Genomic DNA, 25008 nt, shown 5'->3' with positions numbered 1-25008 from the left:
ATCATTTAATACCATTTATATATCATTAAATGATATAAATCATTTAATACCCTCTATCTTCCCTCCCCAAACCCTCCCTTCTCTACCCCTCCTCAATCTCAGTTAGGACACCCATCTTAAAACTGCACTACGACCTTTAGGAAATAAGACTTGAAAATATGGATCTCATATTTTGCATAAACAACATCTTTCGCTTCCTCATCCTTCCAGCATCTCTAGCTTCCCAGATGGCCAACTGATCCAACTGGTTTTGCCAATGCCAAAACTTTGGAGGGTCAGGGATCGCCCAATATTGAAGAATACATTTTTTGGCCAGTAGACTCATTTTCCTACACAGCGTCCTATGCCCCTTAGGCAAATGACAAAAAGCTTCTGGCAAATCCAAAATATGTTTTTATGTGGATTATTTATTTGTCTTAATAAAGCCTTCATCTTGGACATCAAATCTCCACAAGCCTTTTGTTTTTTGGTCGTGTCCCCTTTATGGAGGGATCAGGGTTGTTCTGAATTAGGATTCCATTTCATAGATCTGGCACCTTTACTCCAGAAAGTTCCAAATGCACAATGTCATGAACTCGACGAAACAAACTTTGTCATGGCTCGATTTAAAGTGATGCACTTATCGGGGCTATTCCATTTCTGCCCATTCATCCACCCTTGGATTCAGTTCTCTGTAGTATTCTAATGCATAGAAGCATAGCACAGAAGAATGTTTCTTCCTCACAGAAACAAATATTTTAATTGTCATAAGGTGATGGTAGGGATAACGAAACTTTCACCTGTCCATTTTTAATTACTTTTCTACTATGTTATGAATTACAGTAAGAGGTTAGCAGTCTAATAATTCCTAAAGCGCTTGAGAATCACTGTGAAAATGAAAATTGCAATGGCCTAGCAGCACTGATCATTTTAATTAAATGTAACATTTATGTTATAAGAACAGCCTTACTGGGTCAGACCAATGGTCCATCAAGCCCAATAGCCTGTTCTCACGGTGGCCAATCCAGGTCACTGGTACCTGACATCTCTCTAGAGTTTGTGCTTAGTTATATGATGCCAGAAGGTAGCCATAATGTCAACTCGATTGCAGTTGTCATGCTACAGCATTGAAAATCTCCAATGATATCCAGGCAAACAGCAACAATACTGACCTCATGAGAAAATCAAATGTAATTTTTACTGTTCTTGAAGACGGTGTCACATAGCAGCATGCCACTATAAATCAGATTACTGGAATTTGCTCAAGTTATTGCTTTGTCGCCAGCTACAATAAAATGTGGAAGCTTGTATAATTCATGATAAGCTAGCCTGCAATTCCACAGAAGATCACATGAAGATGGTATTATAAAGAATGAGAATGACCCTTTCTTAAAGTGATGGCATTCCACCTTTGATTTCTATTCCATGTGCGTCTAAGTTATGTCTTCATTGTGCTGATGCTTAGAAAGATGATGTATTTCCAGCTCTATAGCACAAACTCCCTATAGGAGCCTTCAGGAATTAAAGTTGCAAAATGACTTTTTTTTTTTTTTTTTAAAGAAAGTGGATCACAACAATCCGATGAATCTGTTAATTTGAAGTTAATGATGGAATGCATGGTCTTAAAATGTCCCTTGCTTTACTTTTCCGTTTCTCTTTCAGAGTCATTCTAAGGACAATGTTCAAAGCCATTTACTGGGGTAAACAGCAATTTGTTCAAGCAAAATGACTTGTCTAAAAATTGACCTTCACCAATTTTATGCAGGGTTGTGAGGAAGCATTTCCAGAGGCGTATTTAGCGAAGGAGAATAAAGAGAGGGCACACAGGACATTTTCACAAGTGCATACTTTAACATGTATGTTGCATTAATTTGCACGGGAGAGTGTGGCGCAGTGGTTAAAGCTACAGCCTCAGAACCCTGAGGTTGTGGGTTCAAACCTACACTGCTCCTTATGACCCTGGGCAAGTCACTTAATCCCCCCATTGCCCCAGGTACATTAGATAGATTGTGAGCCTGCCAGGACAGATAGGGACACTTTAGTAAAAGAGCCCCATTACCTGGATTTCAAACGTATATTTTTTAAATTTAATATTCTGCCTTGTCATTTAAACAGATAAAAAATACGAGCGAAGATAATTAAATCACAAAACTTTATAACTGAACTCTAAAACAAATACCAAATGCCTGAGTAGGCAAAAATGTTTTTATTTTCTTATGAAAACTATTGAGTTCAGTGAAAAATCTAATATCACTTTGAAGTAAAATCCACAGTCGCTGAAAAGATGGTATTATTTAACAATTTCCATGGTTGAAGGCTCGTGATAGCGTGGGCCTTTACAGATGCAGTCAGTCTAGGGTAAAAGAAAAGCAAGACTCTTTAATAACACAAAATATGCTGAAGCCTGTTACTTCACAGGTACATTAAATTAGAAATAAAGTCTCTCGGAATTCGGTTGCAATCTTTATATGTTCCTATTGCTGACAAACTTCACAGTCTCAGCCTAGCTGCAGACCTCTGAAACAGAATTCTCACAAGATTCCAACGTAAAGCTTTGCCTACTTTAGCCAGGTTTCTTATAGGCATAGCCTGTAGGGCTGCTTCTCCCTCTCCTGGGTCTCCCTGGCTTGACTGTGCTCCGTAACTTTATCTGGCTTCTTGAACCATTTCTTCTTTGCTCTGTAGGGTAGGACCAGCTTCTTAATGTGGCTCTGTGAGGACGTGTTATTAAGGGGGGCTGGTAATTTCTTATACACACTATCACACTTTGAATAAATCTTAAAGGAGTATTTGCAATCTAATTTCCTTACCTTAATACGGTCTCACTTTCAAAAGTTTAATACTAACATAGTAACATAGTAGATGACGGCAGATAAAGACCCGAATGGCCCATCTAGTCTGCCCAACCTGATTCAATCTAAAAATTTGTGGTTTTTTTTTTTTTTTTTTTCTTCTTTTCCTTATCTAATTCTGGGCAAGAATCTAAAGCTCTGCCCGGTACTGTTCTTAGGTTCCAACTACTGAAGTCTCCGTCAAAGCTCACTCCAGGCCATCTACACCCTCCCAGCCATCGAAGCCCTCCCCAGTCCATCCTCCCCCATACGGCCATATACAGACACAGACCGTGCAAGTCTGCCCAGTACTGGTCTTAGTTCTTCAGTATTTACTATTATTTTCCGATTCTGGATCCTCTCTGTTAATCCCACGCTTTTTGGAACTCCGTCACCATTTTCCTCTCCACCACCTCTCTTGGGAGCGCATTCCAGGCATCCACCACCCTCTCCGTAAAGTAGAATTTCCTAACATTATTCTTGAGTCTAGCACCCCTCAACCTCAAATTATGTCCTCTGGTTTTACCATTTTCCTTTCTCTGGAAAATATTTTGTTCTACGTTAATACCATTCAAGTATTTGAACGTCTAAATCATATCTCCCCTGTTCCTCCTTTCCTCTAGAGTATACATATTCAGGATTTCCAGTCTCTCCTCATACATCTTTTGCCGCAAACCTCCTACCATTTTCGTCGCCTTTCTCTGGACCGCTTCAAGCCTTTTTGTGTCCCTCACCAGATACGGTCTCCAAAACTGAACACAATATTCCAAGTGGGGCCGCACCAACGACCTGTACAGGGGCATCTTCTACTAGTTACGCCTTTCTTTATACAGGTCAGCATCCTGGCTCTCCCCTCTAACCCCTGCAACTATTGAGGGAGGAGTGTATTACCTTTATCGGGCTGCAGTGATCAGTTTTCAATGTGATTCTTTTAAACATTTTTCTAAGTGAAGTTGTGAAATGGTTATCAGGAAATGCTTGCCTTTTTGCACAAAATACCAAAATCTGCAATATGGTAGATATATGAAGAGGGATCTGCTAAAGCCAAACAAATGGACTGGAACAACCCAATCTTCAAGACACATCCAGCTAGTCAGGTTTTCAGGAAATCCAGAATGAATATGCATGAGATAAATTTGCATATGCTTCCCCCAAATACTAAATTAACAGTGTATAGTCCAAATCTCTGCCCAGAAAATAAAGTCTGTATTTATATTTCAAATATTCTGAGCTCTTCACAACCACTAACAAATTTTAAACTCCTTCATGAGCCTCAGCTCCACCACTCACCACCTCAAAATCCTTTCATCGCGGCAAGCTTTACTTGGTCATTTCCTCATCGTCTCTTTATAATACTTATTTTTCATTTCCTTTTAAGCTATTTTTAAAAGTGCATTTGTGCCTTACATTATTGCACTTCTCCCAATATTTATATAGTTATATGTTAAAGTGCTCCGTGCTTACTCATTCCATCAACCTCTCATAAATATGTAAATAAGTATAAATAAAGCAAATAACTTAGCTTGATTTAGTGCTGCTTAGTTCATGTACAGCTTCTTTCCTAAACCTTCAATTTAATTTATTCGGCTTGGGAGGGCAGCGGTGTCAAAGTCCCTCCTCGAGGGCCATAATCCAGTCAGGTTTTCAGGATTTCCCCAATAAATATGTATGAGATCTATTAGCATACAATGAAAGCAGTGCATGCAGATAGATCTCATGCATATTGATTGGGGAAATCCTGAAAACCCAACTGGATTGCGGCCCTCGAGGAGGGACTTTTGACACCCCTTTTTTAAGGGTATCCTGAAAACTTGGCTGGTTGGGTGTATTCCAAGGACCGGCTAGAGAACCACTAGCCTAGAATTTGGTAGTTAAAATTTCTCCCTAAGAAAAATCAGGGTCATGAATTTAGGATGTGAAAAACTCAAAGGAATGGTAAAGTCCTTTAGTGCACAGAAGAAGAGAAAAATCTGGGAATGATCATATATCAAGTTTCAAGTTGATTAAAATTTTGATAAAACGCAAATCAAGACTTCTAAGCGTTTTACAATTTGTATTAAATAGGGGGTGACAATAAACAAATAAATACCCACTAAACAATACTTGACAAACGTAAAAAATAGGAAAGTAGGGAGACCACAATATGGAAGCTAGAGAATAAGGATTATTGAACAACTCTGGCTGTATCCAAGTCTATTTAGCAGTCCTATGCATCTTGGAAGAGGTAACACTTCAGATTTCCCTTAAATTTGTCTACATTTTTTCCACCCTGATATGAAGTGGTAAGGAATTCCATATTGTGGGGGCCATTGTTGCAAATGAGGTGGCCCGACGTGTGCTAATGATTTTCAAGGATGGTGTATAAAGAAGATGCTGAGAGGAAGATCTTAGAACTCATGTGGAATAAGAAGTTTGTGAATAAAGGCCGGTTCTTTAGTGTTTTGAGAGTTGAAGGCGAGGATGGCTATTTTATATATGATTCGGTGTGGAATTGGTAGCCAGTGTGCATTTTTTAACTGGGGAGTGATGACCTTGATGTAGTAAAACAGGATGCTTGGATGCAAAGGGAGAGGGATAGCCACCAGGAAAAAAAAAAGAGATGAAACTGCATGTTCTAAATCTCCTTCCTCTTCTTCTCTTATCCCTGCCTCTTGCAACATAGTTCTTTGAACAAAAACTTAACCCAAAAAACAAGGAAAAAGGGAAAGGGATACAAAAATATATTCCTCCTATAAACAACAATACACTGGGAGATCACCATCAAGAGTGAATGCCAAACATAAACAATAAAGTTGACTGTTTACATTAATTAATGAATAAAATTATGGTGATGGGTCCTCAGTTTACACAACTCACAATTGGGACCAGCCTGTAAGATGGAGTTGAGAGAGTATAACCCACTGGTTCCCAAACCTGTCCTGGAGGACCCCCAGGCCAGTCGGGTTTTCAGGATAGCCCTAATGAATATGCATGGAACAGATTTGCACGCCTGGCACCTCCATTATATGCAGATCACTCTCATGCATATTCATTAGAGTTATCCTGAAAACCCGACTGGCCTGGGGGTCCTCCAGGACAGGTTTGGGAACCACTGGTATAACCCAGTAGGGTTTTTCACAGGTGTAACATCCCTGGACCCATTGTGAATTTTGTGAAAATGTGCAAAAACACTAAACATTCATCAATTATGAACTCTCCAGTGTATCTTGTGCAAAAATGCTACAAAGTCCTAATTGGTAATATCAAAATTGTGCTCTTTCAATACTGAATCAAAGTATATATGTCCAGCTTTTTGGGAGCAGAAGAGTACTTATCTCACAATTGCTGATGGTCCATTTATTCCTGCCACAATATTGTCCATGCCAATCGACTTGAAAAGCTCAACGGGGCTCCGTTTCGGAGGGTCTCAACCTCCTTCGTCTGGAGCTAAAGCATAGACTTCTCCGATTCAAGAGAGAACTGCAATACAGCGGGTTGATTTCCAAAAGAAAATGGCACCATAATTGATGAATGTTTAGGTGTTTTTGCATATTTTCACAAAATTCACAATGGGTCCAGGGATGTTACACCTGTGAAAAACCCTATTGGGTTATACTCTCTCAACTCCATCTTACAGGCTGCTCCTGATTGTGAGTTGTGTAAACTGAGGACCCATCACCATAATTTCATTCATTAATTAATGTAAACAGTCACCTTTATTGTTTATGTTTGGCATTCACTCTCCCAGTGTATTGTTGTTTATAGGAGGAATATATTTTTGTATCTTGCAACATAGGACATTTTAGAATCCCCTATGGTCTTTCATTCCTCAGGAATAGTTCCCATACATTCTTAAGTGAACAAATTAGCAACCTTAGGATTTTTCTTTTCCATTGGATTACTAGCATGGGGGTGGAAAAGGGTGCTCATAGAATAGGTGGTGATCTAATATTCTATCTTAAGCAGTTGGGTAGCTTGATAATTAAAAGAAAAAAGAAAAATCAATAACTTGCTCAGCAACCAGCTAGCTAAGTTGATTTAAGGTAAATTTCAACCATATAATAGTTAAGTTGTGGCTTTAAATTATCCTAAAGCTAGCTAAATGTAGATGCTCAGTTACTAAAGTATGGAACCACATTTACCACCTCTTCTACAAAACCGCGTTAGTGGCTGCCTCACGGCAAAAGTCCCAAAGCTTTGCCAAAGGGGAGGGGGTGGGAGGTTAGTGCTGCAAAGTCAATGAGAGCAATCAGTGAATAAGTGCTGTTTTCGGTGACTGGCATTGAATAATTTGGATTCTTTTTGCCTGCCCCAAATTTGCCCCCTCTTTTACGAACGCGTAACGCGGGTTTTAGCGCTGGCAGCGGCGGTGACTGCTCCGATGCTCATAGGAATTCTACGAGTGTCGGAGCAGTTACCGCCGCTGCCAGCGCTAAAACCCGCTTACGCATTCGTAAAAGAGGGGCTTAGCCGACTATATCGATATTCAGTGCTGCCAGTTAAGTTTATAGAAGTCTATTTAAGTGGCCCAATTCAGCCTCTAAACATGTTAAATAGAACTGATATTGGGCTCTTGGAAAATCTAGCCTTTACATCAGTGAGTAGGGCATCTGGAGTGTCAAAGTTTTGTTTTTGCTGAATATCTGATTTTCTACCTGAAGTTTTATGCATGTACATTTAGGTGGGTGCATGTGTGGGTAGCTGCTCCATAAGCAGTATTGGATTGGGTTATTTTAACTATGCAAAAAGCCTCTGTCTTCTAATATAAGAACATGGAAAGTGGGAGTAAGCAGAAAAAAAATTAGCATTTCAAAAACTGCTTTAATTACTCTACCAGCCTAGAAGGGGAAAAATCCGGTAAAAACTGTTTGACCAAGTGTTAGCACAAAAAGAAACATTTTTCTACAATTAAATAGCTTAAGTTCACTGTTTACTATTGGATAGAGCCAGGAAGGATACTTAAAGTAATCGGAATGCAGGTATTAGATAAATCCAAAGTAATTTTGATCATGCATAATTCACAATAAGGATGGGCTTTCATTTGCAGCATAGGAAATGTCAATTGCATATCCCATGATGTTTTATCCCATTACCAAATGAAAATAAGCAAGAAAAATATGATGTGCATGTAACTGTGGCCCCCTTTTATCAAGCTGCGTTAGGGATTTTTATCGCCGGCCACTGCGGTAAAAGCTACAATGCTCATAGGTATTCTATCAGTGTTGGAGATTTTATTGCAGCGGCCTGCAATAAATAACTCTATCGCAGTTTGATAAAAGGGGGCTTTATTTATTTATTAATTTAGTATTTATATACTGTGGTTTACATTAAGGTACTCAAACATTTTCCCCTATCTGTCCTGGTGGGCTCATACTTTAGGGGATGTACCTGCCACAATGGGAGATTAAGAGACTTACCCAGGGCAACAGGAATAGCATGGGATTTGAACCCACAACCTCAGGATGCTGAGGCTGTAGTTCTAACCACTGTGGCACTAATTTGGATTTGCACACATGCTGCTCTATAACCTTGGGCATCCAAATCCCACAGCATGCTACCCAAAATGGGGCATTGCCATGGGAGGGGCATAGGTAGGTCAGGGGTATTCCAAAAAGCTGGGCACATTGTTATACAATATGGGGCTGATTCTGTATAAGATACTGCTCTCCGTGGCCACCTAAGAAGCGGCTGAGAATCATGCACTGGTGTCCTATAAAGAATTTCATCTGTTTTAAAGGACAGACGCCTTACCCTGCCCCCCTCCTCCGATTCTCTAACCGGTGCCCATGTCACCGGTACTGTTTAGAGAATCGCGCCTGGGGATCCCTTGCCGTCATCTGATTGTGGCAGGGGCCCCCCAAAACCTCCAATCGTCGATACTCCTCACCCTGGCACCACTCTCAGACCCCCAACTGCCGTACTTTTTCTAGTACAGCCAGCCGGCAGGCCCACCTCTTCACAATGATGGCCCTTTCCCTTCCCAGTGCATCCTAGGATGAACTGAGGAGGGGCTTAAGGCCCTGATTGGCCGAGGCACTTAAGGCCCCTCCCATAGGAAGGGCCTTATGCACCTGGGTCAACCAGAGTCTTAGGCCTCCTTCCCAGAATGCACCTGTGACAGATGCTTACAGTGTAGGCCGCCTACTTCGGGGTATGCTTTTTTTTAAACATGCATCCCGATTGGCTGGTGAGACAGCAGTAGGACACCTACTTATTGTTCTCTACTGATCTGCTTGTACCACACCAGCACATCTAGATGTTAAATTGAGGCATATCATGGTTGTAAAACTCCTGTAATAGTACATCCACCAAGACATTTATAGCTTTTCTAATATCATTGCAGTCAGTAGCTTTGGTGGAATATACAGTAGTCGCTGCGAGCTTTTTTGCCAATTTCGTGAATAAGTGGGGATAATAGCACTTTATAAGGGTCAGCTTTCATTCACTGGCCTAAAAATCTCCTTGTGCTTTTATCCTATTGATATCTTCAATTGATTATACTTTCAAACAAAATTGAGTATAAATATTCACTTATCTCTATAATATGTTTAAAGCTCAACGGTCCAGTTCACCACTTCAGAGGCTTCATCTTAAAGAAGCAGCAAATGGCACATCTATGTATGTCTTTTTAATCCCTGTTACGCTTCAGCAGGTTAACCAAGTGCAGTGGCTGCTGGAACTATAACGGTGGCTTCTTTATGAGAGACAATACAGAACTGAATCATGAGACACACTGTGGTAAGAGCTAGCACGTGCTTATAACAGGTGAGGTACACTCAGGTGTCCTATGGTGCGTACTTTCCACGTGTACGGGGGTGGAAAGTAAGCATGTTCTGAGCTGAACATAGGGTTACCAGATTTTACTCCTGCCCAGTTCTGCCCAAGTTGCGTCCCTCTCCGCCCCCAGCCCTGCCACCTTCAACCTGTTCTCGTCCTCGAGACCGCGTCGGGAGGGCATTTTCAAATGTGTGGATGCAACGCCCTGATGTCCTCCTGAAGCGGTCCCGAGGTGAAGGCTTTTCAAAACCCGGACAAAGTGTCGGGTTTTGGAAAGCCATCCGGATGCCCTAGCTACACAGGCCCGGATTCCTATAAATGGCGTCATTGGTGGCCCCAACCTTACAAATGGCCACTGATCGCATGCCAATTGTGTGACAATTCTGTTTATAGAATTGCACCTTTGAGAAAGATAGTTGCGGGAAATGTAGGTCAGGGTTTTTGAGGCCTATGTTTCCGATGCCTACCTTTCACACGAATCAGGCCTGTGGAGGCGCTTTTAAGATGCCTAATGCCACTTCCAGTGGCATTAGGTATTGTAAAGCGCCTTCGTAGGCATGAGGCACGCACCAAATGGCATTTTGCACTACTAGTGTCTAAGTTAAAGCACAATTTATAGAATATGGGACTTAGTGCAGCTATTATCATGTACTGACCGATGAGCACGTGAAGCCTTACTGCCTAGAAAGCAGGCATCAGTAAGTGCTCATGTGCTAACGGCTACTTGCTAATGGCCATTACTGGGAATAATAGAAAATTTTACCGCTGTGTTAAAAGGGAAAGATTATGCTAGGGATAGCGCTGGCCACATTTTAGTGCAGTTTAGTAAAAGGATCCATGATCTCTAACTCCCTCTTTTACAAAGGTGCACTAATGCGTGCTTGTTATCCTATGGACGTTTTGATTTAGCACGCACTAAAACGCTTAGCGCGCCTTTGTAAAAGAGGTCCCAAGCTTCTTTTTCATTAAAACACTTAAGTTTCAAATCATGTGCAGTTCTTATGCTAACAAGTGCTGCCCACAGACGCACTGGAAAAATACTTGAAAGACAGAAACATAGAAACTTAGAGAATGACGGCAGAAAAGGGCTGACGGCCCAACAAGTCTGCCCACTCAAGAACCCTCCCTCCTCCGGGAATCCATCTTTTAAGCATTCCTCTGGAGCGACCCCACCTGTCAGTTCCATCGTCCCTTGAAGTCGAGTGTGGTTCTGGCCTCGACTACCTGACATGGAAGGCCATTCCATCGATCAATTACCCTTTCAGTGAAGAAATACTTCCTGGTGTCCCCATGAAATCTTCGCCCCCTGAGTTTTAGCGGATGCCCTCTTGTCGCCGTGGTATTTGAATGTTTTATCATGTCCCCCCTTTCCCTGCGCTCTTCGAGAGCATTACTGACAGTTTTGTTGCTAAAGCTACAACTTCTGACTTAATATTCCTTCTCTCAATATGTCACCTATAACAGTAGTTCCCAACCCTGTCCTGGAGGACCACCAGGCCAATCGGGTTTTCAGGCTAGCCCTAATGAATATGCATGAGAGAGATTTGCATGTAATGGAAGTGACAGGCATGCAAATCTGCATATTCATTAGGACTAGCCTGAAAACCCGATTGGTCTGCTGGTCCTCCAGGACAGGGTTGGGAACCACTGACCTCTAAAGCAATGTCCTGCGTGTTATGAATCTCTGTCATGGTCACAGAGGTTCTTACCTTTGCTTTGGCCAGCTGATCAGCGGCTGTTTATGGCACCTTTTGCTAAGGCTAAAGAGTTTGTGGACAATTTTCTGGGCCTTCAGAAAAAGCTGCTTCATGGCGCTTTCCAGTTGCTCGTAGCGACGTTGGAAATTGGAATCCAGAGTCCATAAATGCATTATGGTAGATACGTTGAGGAAATAATTCATGGGCAGTCTTTTCATAAAAAACTTGAATTCATCTGAAAATAAAAATCAATATTTTTGTTTTACTTGTACAGCAGTGCTCATCTACTTCTCGGTAAAGACGTAATATGAAACACTAGTTTGCTTCTATTGATTTTCTAAACATTTGTATGTTCAGCAGATGTACAGTGGATTTGAGTGTGGGCATGTGCATTGTTTGCTTGCTTATCACTAATAAATAATACAGCAGTGTTATTTATTACTCTGCACATAGGCCTACATAGGAAATTGACGATTAAACTAATCATCATTTGTTGCCTTATAAAAGCACTGGTGGCTGAACACCCATCACAGTATTTCCAAGAGCTGTGCTATATACACAGTTTCCCTGGACATCCCTTTACATTCGGAATTATTTCTTACTATAGGCATTTGCACGTCCCCTTCCTATCTTTCTCACTGTTAAGTCACACCACCAAAAAAACCCAACAAAATACCTTGCATGTGGCAATAACTGGCTGAAATTTCATTATGGAAGTTAACATTTGTGCTAAATACCAAGATGCCCCTTAAAATTTCTCAACCAACTCCCCCCTTTTCCTAAACATGCCGACCCAGATTTCAACTGGCATAATTGGGTAACCCTTTCTGGGACTACCTACCGTGCTCTTGCCCCTTTGTCTACTAAACCTATCTCCCACTCCCGCAAGGCTCCCTGGTATCTTCCATACCACAGGAAATTAAAGCAGAAATGTCGAGCCCTGGAACGTAAATGGAAAAAATCGAAATCCCCTTCAGACAGACAATCCTGGAGAGACAACATCAAGTTCTATAACACAGTACTAAAAAAAGCAAGGAAGAATTTCTATGGAGATAAAATCACCAGATCAAAAAACCAAAATAGTACACTGTTCAACATTTGGCGCAACCTAACCTCAAAAAACGACTCCACCTTTCCCATTTCCCCCCCATCCGCAAACGACCTAGCTAAATTTTTCAATGAAAAGATTACTACCTTACGGAGTTCTTTCCCCCCAGCCGTCTCTTACAATTCTCTGCCTCCCAACGACTCCAACCCTATCCCTGCTGATAGATCCTGGACTGCCTTTGAACTTGTATCTGAATCCCAGATCTCTAAACTCTGTCTCAAACTGAAATCCTGCAATTGCATCCTGGATCCTTTCCCTTCCTACCTTTACAAAAACATTCCCGCGCAGACCATCTTCTCCCTTACCAGGCTTATAAATTCTGCTTTACTATCGGGCCTGTTCTCCACAGAAATGGGACACATTGCCTTGTCCCCTCTTCTGAGAAAAGCTGATCTCGACCCTTCCTTACCATCTAACTACCGCCCCATAGCAAATATCCCTCTCCTAACTAAACTGCTAGAGGCCATAGTCGCCACCCAGCTCTCTTCTTACCTAGAGAGATTCTCCATCCTCTATCCCTACCAATATGGCTTCAAACCCAGCTTCAGCACCAAATCCCTCCTAGTTTCCTTAATTTCTAAGGCGCAACAACTACATTCTCGTAACAAATTCGCTGTCCTATTACAATTCGATCTCTCTGCAGCTTTCGATGTTGTCCACCACGACATACTACTTTATCAACTTTCCGAGATAGGAATTGAATCCACCGTCCTAAAGTGTTTCTCAAACTTCCTACGCTCTCGCTCCTACACTGTCAACACAAATGGCACCATGTCCGTTCCTTGGACACCATCTTGCGGTGTCCCTCAGGGATCACCCCTATCTCCTATTCTCTTTAACATCTATATGTCCTCCCTGAAACTCCTCCAATTATCCCCCCTTGAAACAATCTACACATACGCTGATGACATCCTTGTCCTCCTTGAGACAGACCAGAATCTCACCAACCTCCACGAGAACATTACAGCTTGCATAATGAGACTCCATTCCTGGTCCTTCTCGGTACAGATATAATTGAATGAATCAAAAACAAAATTACTCTGGCTCGGCCCAAAATTAGAACACCTGCCCAACCTCTCTGCACTACCCTCAGGAACTGCACTGCAGCTTGAGTTCTCAAGCAAGGTCCTTGGCATTATTATCGATTCTTCTCTCTCCCTCAATGACCACCTCAACTCCTTGGCTAAATCATGCTTTTTCAGCCTCCACATGCTGAGGAAAGTAAGATCCTATTTTCGCCAACAACATTTCGCCGTCCTTGTCCAATCCATCATCCTCTCCAAATTAGACTACTGCAATGCCATCTACTTAAGCCTATCAAAAAAAAGTCTTCAAAGACTCCAGCTAATCCAGAATACTGCAGCCAAGTTGATCTTTGCAAAATGCAAGTCTGACCATGTCTCCCCACTCCTAGCCAAACTTCACTGGCTCCCAGTGATTTCCAGAATCCATTTCAAATGCTCCTGCCTGGCTTTTAAGATCATTCACGGCATCCTTCCTCCCTTAATCCCACTATTTTATAACTCCTCGAGTCCTGAATCTACCAGACCCACCCAAAGGTATAAATTATCCTTCCTCTCTCTACACGGTATTCGCTATGCAGGCAAACTGGGAAAATCCCTTCTCTTCAGAATCACAGGTCTTTGGAACGACCTTACTACCCCACTGCGGAACCTGGGTTCCCTCCAATTATTCCGCAAGCAACTGAAAACATGGCTTTTCACTAAAATGTAATTCTATCCCCCCTTACTCTTCTCTTCTATATATAAGTTCATGTAAACCTTTTTTTCCTTCTTTTCCTATATTTTAAGTTCTTTTAAACCATGCCGAGCTCCACAACATCCGTGGAGATGATGCGGTATATAAACTTAAGGTTTAGTTTAGTTTAGTTTAAAATGGGTACCGTGGAGGAGCATAATAAAAAAAAAAGTCTTTAAGTCCCCTTTTGGACTAGGCTCTAAACGCTGAAAGTAGAAGCAGGGAAAATGTCCATTCTCAAAAAAACGTCCAAAAGGAGGTTTTTTTTTTATAATGGCCTGCCTCTACATTCAGCTGTTTAAACGCCCAAACCACCAGTATGTCTACATTAACAACATATAATCAACAACAACAAAAAAAAAGCCTAAGTCCCAAACGCCAAAAACCAGACCTTTTAGGCGAAGGAGGAGCCAGTCCTTTGCCTAAAAGCTGGATTCTGTAATCGGTGTCTGCCAAAAAGCACACTGGTTACAGAATCCACAGCCCTCCTCCCCTAGCAAGGATTGGGGCAGGAGAGATGGCTCATCTCCCCTGCCGCGGTAACGATCCCAATGTGCCGCCAACCGCAGCACTTCGGATCGCTATTGTGGCAGGAGAGATAGCCAATCTCTCCTGCCACAATCGCCCCCCCTCCTCAACACGACCGGGGCAGGAGGGAGCCCAAGCCCTCCTGTCCCGGCTACCCCCCTACCCCCACTACCCCCACTAACCCCTACCCCCACTAACCCCCTGGGTTCCCAGGCCTTCCTGCCCCGACACAGCCCCCCCACATCCGCCCCACCGCAACCCTGATTGGCACCCCCAAACACCCCCCACCCACTGACCCGCGGTTCGGGGGGTGGGCGATTGCTATCACTGCAGGAGAGATGAGCAATCGTTGCTGGGGGGAGGGGGGTAGGCAGGTTGCCGGGGCCGCTGAGTTGATTGTGGCAGCCACAATCAGCTCAGCAGCTCCTTTTTTGGCACTTATACCTGTTTTGGTTGGCCTAAGTCAAAATGAATAAGTGCCGACTAGGCAACCTATCAAAAGGTTTGGTTATACCTGCTGTACGACTAAGAGTAGGTCAGCCTACCTCTCGCCCTTTCCCTTCCTCTAAAAACGCCTCTTTTCGCTCTATGCGTTTAGTGGCAGGGAAAGGCTTAAACTGGTTTTAGATATGTCTAAAACCAGTTTTGGTTATGGGTACTTGGACGATTAGGCTTTTTGATTGTGCAAGTACCCATTTAGGCCACTTTTTAGACGTTTTTTTGTTTTGATTATGAGCCCCTTAGCTTTTAGCATGTGCTAATTTCATTAGAGCACACAAAGCTTTAGTATAAAGGCTACTTTTAAGTCATCAAACCATCCCCCATACAACAAATCAAGATGTAATAATGTTCCAATAATATAAATACCATTTATTAATTCATGATTAGTTATGTTCAAGATACTGAAGGGAATAGACTTAGTAGACAAAGACAGGTTGTTCACCCTCTCCAAGGTAGGGAGAACGAGAGGGCGCACTCTAAAGTTGAAAGGGGATAGATTCTGTACATAACATAAGGAAGTTCTTGTTCACCCAGAGAGTGGTAGAGAGCAGGAATGCTCTTCCGGAGTCTACTGTAGGGAAAACACCCTCCAGGGTTTCAAGACTAAGCTGAACAAGTTCCTGCTAAACTGGAAGAATGCAGTTGAGGCTGGACTCATAAAGAGCACTGATCTTTGACCTGGGGGCTGCCGCGTGAGCAGACTGCTGGGCAGGATGGACTACTGGTCTGGCAATTCCTATATGTTTATTATCCTAAATAACTGGAAGAATTTTGGGTGGAAGGGAACCCTCTGTAATTATTAGTTAATTCCTAGAGATTCCTTAACCAGCTGCTGGGTGATCGTTGTGACACCTTTCATGTTACTGGATTTTTCCTTTATAGGATATACTCGTATTTCTTTTTTGGGTTCCACATCATTTTTAAAGTGAAAGAACATACATAACTTCAGTTTGAAATCTAGTGTAAAACTTATATTTACAATTACTCTTAGACTTTGCAATAGTTTGAAGTTTGATTAAGGATCCCAAGAAGTAGAAATGACATATGGCTCTTTCATACATAGATGCTAATTTAAGGCACGTTTATCAAGCTGCGCTAGAGGTTTCTGGTGCGAGTTGGTGCAATAAATGCTATTACGCTCATAGAATTCTTATGACCGTCAGAGGACTTGTCTCACTGGCCTGCGCTAAAAATCTCTAATGCAGCTTGATAAAAGCTGCATGTCCAAACATTTTGCTTAGCCACTAATTGTGGCTATTTAGCAGCATTATCCAGAAAGTGCCACTGAAAAACCTTAGAAATAGTCTTGGCACTATCAACATAGCATTGAGGTGTAGCATGGGACGGGGACAGCATCTGAAAAGCGGCAAATACTCAGAACACCATCTGGTAAATCTCTCATATGGTTAGGACAGAATATTTGCTGTCCTATTTTACCCAGAGAGCAGCTTGACTATCGCCACCATCAAAAATGACAAAGACTAGGGGACACTCGATGAAGTTACAGGGAAATACTTTTAAAACCAATAGGAGGAAATTTTTTTTTTCTTAGAGGAAAACCTCTGGAACTCATTGCCAGAGGATGTGGTAAGAGTGGTTAATGTAGCTGGTTTGTTTTTTTTTAAAAAAGGTATGGACAAGTTTCTGGAGGAAAAGGCCATAGTCTGCTATTGAGACAGACATAGGGGAAGCCACTTTTTGCCCCGAGTTGGTAGCATGGAATGTTGTTACTATTTGGGTTTTTGCCAGGTGCTTGTGACCTGGATTGGCTACAGTGGAGATGGGATACGGGATTGGATGGACCGTTGGTCTGACCCAGTAAGTCTGTTCTTATGTTCTGCACTGATAGTCAACACTGCTCACTATCCCCACCAAATTTATTTCTTGAATTCATTTTCTATCTTATTGTCCCCAAGGAGCTCAGAATGGGTTACAGATTACCATATATACTCGAATATAAACTGGGATTTGCCTATATTCGAGCCAATACACCCCCTTCCAAAATTATTGCAGGCTACCGCCACCGCAAAGCTCGGCACCCTGCTCCCTCCCTGTCCTAACCTCATACCTCTACTGCTGATCCCCGGTGGAGGTGCAGCGGGCAGGAGCGAACTTTCCAAGTTCCTGCCCCGCTGTTAACTGGCTGCCGTGAGTGTCTTCGGCCGCTAAGAAGCATGAGCAGGCGCGCGATTTGGCGCTGCTGCTCAGTGTTGAGTGGCTTCCTTTATGGCTCCCGCAAATTCTCGGGAGCCATTAAGGAAGCCGCTCAGCGCTGAACAGCAGTGCCAAATAATGCACCTGCTAGTGACAGCGGCCAAAGACACTCACAGAAACCTGTTAACAGCAGGGCAGTAATTTGGAAAGTTTGCTCCTGCCTGCTGCACCTCCACTGGGGTTCGGCAGTAGAGATATGAGGCTAGGGCAGGGAGGGGGCAGAGCCTGACTGGGGAGGGAAGGAAGGGTGCTTGGAGCAGAGTCTGACAGGGGAGGGAGGGAAGGCACAAAGAGGGCTGGGTGCAGTGCCAGACAGGAAGGGAGTTGGGTGAAGTGCCTGACAGGGAAAGGAGGGAGGGAAGGAAGGGTGCTGGGTGCACAGCTTGACAAGGGAGGGAGAGAGAGAGGGAAGAAAGGGTGCGGGTTGCAGAGTCTGACAGGGGAAGGATGGAAGGAAGGAAGGGTGCTGGGTGCAGAGCCTAATAGGGCAGGGCACTTGACTATTAAGCCGCCGACTTATATTTGAGCCACCCATTTTTCCTCCTTTTTGGGGGGGGGGAGAAAAGGGGTCTCGACTTATAGTCAGATCAACTTATATTCGAGTATATATGGTAAACATACATAATTTCAGTACAAGTTTACGATACAATTTTTTTATCCTAACTTGACACATGCTAGGTGTCTAATATTAATATATATTTAACTAGTGTTAAAGCCCGTTACATTAACGGGTGCTAGAAAGCAGCCCCCTTTCCCTCTCCCCCTCCAGTTCATCCCTGTCTCTCTGTGGCCCTCTTCTGTCTCCCCTCCCCCAAGCAAAGCTGTCTGCCTCTCAGCACACCCCTCCCCCAAAGCAGCCCCCTTTCCCTCTCCCCCTCCAGTTCCTCCCTGAATGTGTCTCCGTGGCCCCCCTTCTGTCTTCTCGCCCCCCCCAAGCAAAGCTGTCTGCCTCCCAGCACACCCCTCCCCCAAAGCAGCCCCCTATCCCTCTCCCCCTCCAGTTCCTCCCTGACTGTGTCTCAGTGGCCCCCCCTTCTGTCTTCTCGCCCCCCCAAGCAAAGCTGTCTGCCTCCCAGCACACCCCTCCCCCAAAGCAGCCCCCTATCCCTCTCCCCCTCCACTTCCTCCCTGACTGTGTCTCAGTGGCCCCCCTTCTGTCTTCCCACCCCCCAAAGCAGCCCCCTTTCCCTCCCATCCGACCCTCCCTTCCCGCGGTGTGGCCGGCTCCCTTAGTCCCTTGTCGCCCCCTTTCCCTTCCTGCGGTCCTGACAAACGTCCTGACTCCAGCAGCGGCTGCAGCACTCTAAACACGCTGCTTTGCGGCCTTCTACTGCCCTGATTTGCTCTGCAATGTCGGGCAGAGCAAATCAGGGAGGTAGCAGGCCGCGAAGCAGTGTGTTTAGAGTGCTGCGGCCGCTGCTGGAGTCGGGACGTTTGTCGGGACCGCAGGAAGAGAAGAGGAGCGGCGGCAAAGGACTTAGGGAGCCGAAGGGAGGGTCGGATGGGAGGCTGAACGGGGTTTCGGGTGTGCCAGGGAGAGGAGCAAAGACGACGACGACCTTTACAATTGGGGCCTTGACTCCCTTAGTTCTGACCGAAGTTAGTTTTAAGTTCTAAGCTGCGGCAGCGGCTTCTCTCACGATCCCTACCTGCGTCGGAAGCCTTCTCCGACGCAGGTGCGGCTCGTGAGAGGAGCCACCACCACGGCTTAGAACTTAAAACTAACTTCGGACAGAACATTACCTTGGGTTCCGTGATCGGGTCCTGAGCTGAAGAGCAGGGAGTCCCGCGTACAGATTCTCTGCCGGCCACTGTCACAGCTAGACACGCATGCGCACTCCTGCGGCCACAGACCTACTGATCATGGAACACGCATGCGCGGCTAGCGTTTTATTATATAGGATATACAGTTTACCAGTTACAGTTGCCATAGTTATCCTTACAGAGCAAAGTTTTCAGTACAAGTTCATTCCTAATTTGACACACACAGACACTTTACGGGTTAGATTTGCCATAATTTCAGTGCAAGATATTTACAATATAGTACAAGTTGTCCTCACCCAATTTGTATATGGAATTTAATTGGGCACTAACAAACAATTTTTGGCACTGATTTGAATTCTATAAAGATGCATGTATAAATTTCACGCATGGATCCAAAAAGGGAGCATAGGTGGGTGGGTCTGGGGAGTTCCTAGAATTTGTGTGCAGTGTTACAGAATCACAAGAATTTAGGTGTCAGGATTTCCACCAGAATTCAGTTGTTGAAAATCCTTATGCCTAAAATTGGGCGCAGATCCTAGCGCCACGGTGCTATTCTATAACATGAGCGCCATTCATTCATAGAATAACATTGCATGCTCATTTGGATAGAAGTGCTGAATACCCATGAATAATAATTTATTTAATTTTAGTATTTATAGACCACTTATAGCTTAAGGGCTCCTTTTACTAAGCTGTGTTAGCGGTTTTAGCGCACAAAGAATTGTCACGCGCGCTAGACGCTACCACCAGCATTGATTGAGCGTTAGATTGAGCTGGGTTTGCACGCGCTAATATTCTGCCTATCTGTCCCAATGGACTCGCAATGTGACTAGTCTTAAGTGACTTGCCTACCAGGGTCACAAGGAACAGTGCTGGGTTTGAACCTGCAGCCCTAACCATTAGGCCACTCCTTGTGGCCAACACTTAAAACAAGCACCAACTGCAGAGCTTAAGTATTGAGCTGAACATTTAACGGTTTCAAGGATAAAAACAAATAACCATTAAGTGATCCTCTGAAACTGGTTTCACTGCAAAAGTGACCTAGAATATTAGTTTGTACATTTTCAACAGAGTTGAAAGAACACCAGAGGACATCAAGTTAAACTTCTTGAGAGAATCAATCCGATGCAAATAATATCTGAAAGCTCTAGTGTCAGCTAAAAACTGCATTAGACTGCAGTAAATTTCCATAGATTTATAGATTTGAATAATCCCTATTGTGCAGGATAAGAATGAACATTATTTACATTCATGAAAATGTATAACATTAACTCACAACTGCTCCTTGGAAACCTATTAGAAAAACTGGGTCATTCAAAAGTTGGACATTTCACTTTGGAAAATGGCTATTCATTGTGGATGTTTTCAGTGTAAAACCATAGCCATAATCAAACAGGAAATTTAGGCATTTTTTCTTGTTTGATTATGACTGTGAGAGAGGTGTTTTGGACAGCTTTATGGTTGAACCAGGAGTTTGCATGGATGTCTGGCACATTTTTAAAAGATAAGCCTACACTCAAAAGTAAATATGGAAGTTACCATGTGTAGGTTTTGGCTATCATTCTATAAAAATCAGTGCACATATAGGTCCCTTCTAGAATCAGCCCCCAGGACTACACGTGTAGGTGTTGGCAAAGGTAGGTGAGATCCCAGCTATATTTGGGAGAAGGATCAACTTTACAAATTTAAATGTGGGAAATATACATAGGGAAACCACAGGGTTTTTACATTTGTGTGTGCTGCCACATGTATGATGTGGATGAGTATGATAATTATTCCTTTCGATTGATTGAATATTGGGCTTTTTGTGAACTAGAAAGAGATAGATACTATTGTAAGAGGATTAGGCTTGCAGTGAATAGACCACAAGAATTATTTGATACAGTGAAACTTCTGATTGAAGGTAACACCGTTAAGGGTAATGCTGTAGGTCCAGATGCTGATGATTATTTAGAGTATCTCTTGGAGAAAGTATCTAAATTACAGACTAGGTTTATTAATATACGAGATATGGAAATACCTGTTGCTGGAGATCGGAACATTAAATGGGAGAGCTTTGCAAATGTAGATAAACAAGAGATAGCTAGAAATTTGAACTCTTGAGTAATTAAAGACCCATAGCAGTAGTTCCTTTTATGGGAAACATAACAGAAAAAAATGGTACTTCAACAATTAGAGGGTTTTGTAGAGAAAGAAAAGTTACATGGCAAACATCAATTTGGATTTCGTGTAGGCCATAGTGTAGAGTCTTTATTAGTAATACTGTGGATGAAATAAGAAAGGAGATGGACGAAGGTAAAACACGTTGTTTAGTTTCTCTCGACATATCTGCTGCATTTGATACAGTGGATACTACAATTTTGATGGGTAAATTTAGGACACTGGGAATAGATAGTACAGTGTTTGCATGGTGTGTATCTTATTTCCAACAACACTCGATCCGAGTACAGAGTAATGACCAAGTATCTGAAGCCCATTTGCAAGGCGGCTTCAGGAATCTGCATTGTCAGAATTAATGTTTAACTTGTATTTGGTGTCATTGAGAAACGTATTTCAATATTTAAAAGTGAACTATCACTTCTATGGAGATGATATTCAGTTGTTTTGGGGTTTGTTTGTTTTTTTGCAATGGATGACTGGACAATGTAGCTGCATCCAAAATTGTCCATGTGTTTACAAGCTGTCACTACATGGATGATGGATCACAAGTTGGCACTCAATCTCACAGAGACTGATGTGATATTGATTGGGAAGGAAGAAGACTCTAGGTGGCAACAATATATTGATATCAATAGTACGAAAATTACAATACATAAGCAACTTAAGATACTGGATGTTTGGTTAGATGCTACCTTGAGTATGCACTATATTATTTATTTGGGTTTTGTCAACCTTGAGTATGCAGGCATAGGTGCGGGCTATGATCAGGCCTGCTTTCTTCCAGATGCAAATGCTTAAATTAAAAGTGATGTTGCAACATTATGATTTTAGGAACGTTGTGCAAACTCTTTTATCATTGAACAATTAGATTACTGTAATGCTTTGTATCTGGTAATTACAGCAGCCAAATGTAAAGCTTTGCAAGTTGTTCAAAATGCAGTAGCTCGGTTGATCTATGGAGGGAGCAGATTCAATCATATTTCACTTTTACTGAAACAACTTCATTGGTTACCAGTGAAATATCAGATTGTTTATAAAGTTCTTCTGTCAATTTTTAAAGTGATAAATTTTCATATCCCCTGGTATCCGACTCAGGTGCTGAGATCAGAGGGGACATTATTGGTAGTTAGTGAAGGGCTGAGAAGCATACATTAATGCAGAGAAAGAAAGAAAGGTCAGGGAGAGAGGAAGAAAAAGTTGGGGGAGGGAATGAGGTGTGGAGGAGAGGAAGCATACAGGCTGAAAGAAAGATTGGATGCACAGTCAGAAGAAGAAAGTGTAACCAGAGACTCATGAAATCATCAGACAAGGTAGGAAAAATGATTTTATTTTAAATTTAGTGATAAAAATGTGTCTGAATTTTACACTATGGTCCCCTTTTACTAAACCGCAATAGTGGTTTTTAGCGCAGGGAGCCTATGAGCGTCGAGAGCAGCGCTGGGCATTCAGCGCAGCTCCCTGCGCTAAAAACTGCTATTGTGGTTTAGTAAAAAGGGAGGGGGTGGGTATTTGTCTACTTTTGTATGGTTGTTACTGAGGTGACAGTGCATAGAGTCATCTGCTTTGACCTCTTTGAAAAAACCCCGGAATAGGAATGATAATTAACAATTCTATGTGTACAGTGTGCGTTGTGTTTTTTAAAAATTTTATTGTTGGTAGATCATTTTGACTTGGTCATTTTAAAAGTAGCTCGCGAGTCAAAAAAGTGTGGGCACCCCTGCCTTAGACAGTTAAGTTAGAGCTGGCCTAAAAGAAAAAAAACCCTGAATATTCAATGCCGATCACCAGAAATGGCCCAGCATGTTGCCAGCCGGGGGCTGAATATCGGGACCAAGTTCTTTAAACATAAACCAACATATTTACAAATACTCATTAGGAAATTTACTGGCTACTCACTGGCAATGAATATTTTTTTTTTAGTCTGGCTAACTGTCGGCTCCTACAGCTGACAGTCCGTTACAATATGTTCCTATTGATGTCCACTCTGAATAAGAAGAGTGCTTGAGCAGTTCCACTTGAAAATTTGCCTTTACTTTTGCTTTGCTCTACACCACTTTCTTTTCCCAAATTAAGCACGTTGGCATAAATTCTCTGTGAAGAATGAAATGCAAGGGATATGAGCGACTGTAAAACTGATATGATCTGCAGTTGATCCTTTTGAGAATTAGCAATCTAGGTCTGGAGCAGACTGACATTTCTGCAGCATGGACCCTGGACGATGATAATGTCATGTTTTGGCCTACCATGTTTTTGTGATACTATTTATGACAGTGGTACGATAGAAAAATAATGGAGAATTCTACTTTGTATGGTTCCTCTCAAACTTATTGAGTTTTAGTACACAAGCAAATTGGCAAAAAGCTTAATTAGTGGTGCAGTTTCTAAGCGTACATCATATTAAAAACCAGAACCTATCTTGTCTAAACGATATTTCTTCTCAGGGAGTTGGATAATTACCCATACCACTGCCAAAGCAGTAATCCAGCTGATATTCTCACCCATTAAAAGTTAAACATAAGGCCACGCTCAACTGCACAGCTGATTTAATATTGTGGGAATCAGAATGTCTGAAATGTCACAATTTAAGTCCAGTGGTGTGCTGTGTAGTTGTGTCTTACAGTTTTGCTTGTTTTCTGCCATCCTGCTATAATTATTTGAACTATATCCCAAAATTTAGGAAGAACCTTAATTACAAATTACATGACTTATTGTACAACAGGTTAAGGCTGAGAGAACATTTTAATGGACTACCTAAGCAGTGAGGAAACAAAAGCTCATATGGTGTGCATCCTTGATAAAGGCAATATAAGAACATAAGAAACGCCGCTGCTGGGTCAGACCAGTGGTCTATCGTGCCCAGCAGTCTGTTCAGGTAGCGGCCCTTAGGTCAAAGACCAGTGACCTAACTAAGTCTAGCCTTATCTGTGAATGTTCTGGTTCAGCAGGAACTTGTCTTGAATCCCTGGAGGGTGTTTCCCCATATAACAGCCTCCGGAAGAGCATTCCAGTTTTCTACCACTCTCTAGGTGAAGAACTTCCTTACGTTTGTATGAAATCTATCCCCTTTTAACTTTAGAGAGCGCGAACAACCTGTCTTTATCTACTAAGTTTATTCCCTTCATTATCTTGAATGTTTCGATCATGTCCCCTCTCAGTCTCCTCTTTTCAAGGGAGAAGAGGCCCAGTTTCTCTAATCTCACACTGTACGGCAACGCTTCCAGCCCCATAACCATTTTAGTCGCTCTTCTCTGGACTCTTTTGAGTAGTACTGTGTCCTTCTTCATGTACGGCGACCAGTGCTGGAGGCAGTATTCCAGGTGAGGGCGTACTATGGCCCGGTACAGCAGCATGATAAGCTTCTCCAATCTGTTCGTGATCCCCTTCTTAATCATTCCTAGCATTCTGTTAACCTGTTTTGCTGCTGCCGCGCATTGCATAGACAGCTTCATTGACTTGTGTACCAGTACTCCCAAGTCTCTTTCCTGGTGGTTCTCTTCAAGTACTGCACCGGACATCCTATATTTGTGTATAAGTATTTTGTTACTGACATGCTTCACCTTACTCTTATCCACGTTAAACCACATTTGCTAAGTCGCGGCCTATTTCTCGAGCGTGTTTGTCACGTTGTAGGTCTTCGCAATCCTTCTGCGTCTTCACTACTCTGAATAACTTTGTATCATCCACAAATTTAATCACCTCACTTGTCGTACCA

At 42.7% G+C, this 25008-nt stretch overlaps 1 protein-coding gene across 5 annotated transcripts in view; it reads right to left on the bottom strand.

Moving 5' to 3' along the window:
• BRINP3 (BMP/retinoic acid inducible neural specific 3) overlaps positions 1 to 25008 on the bottom strand; it is a 223977-nt gene that overhangs the window by 7636 nt on the left and 191333 nt on the right. For all 5 annotated transcript variants that reach the window (XM_033962459.1, XM_033962460.1, XM_033962458.1 and 2 more), the window contains one exon: positions 11276 to 11498. In XM_033962459.1, coding sequence (XP_033818350.1) covers positions 11276 to 11498 — 223 coding nt within the window. The remainder of the gene's footprint in view (positions 1 to 11275; positions 11499 to 25008) is intronic.

This window comes from Geotrypetes seraphini, chromosome 10 (assembly GCF_902459505.1).
Source record: "Geotrypetes seraphini chromosome 10, aGeoSer1.1, whole genome shotgun sequence".
In the NCBI taxonomy this organism is placed as follows: Eukaryota; Metazoa; Chordata; class Amphibia; order Gymnophiona; family Dermophiidae; genus Geotrypetes; species Geotrypetes seraphini.
This window is presented reverse-complemented; position numbering and strand designations above follow the sequence as displayed.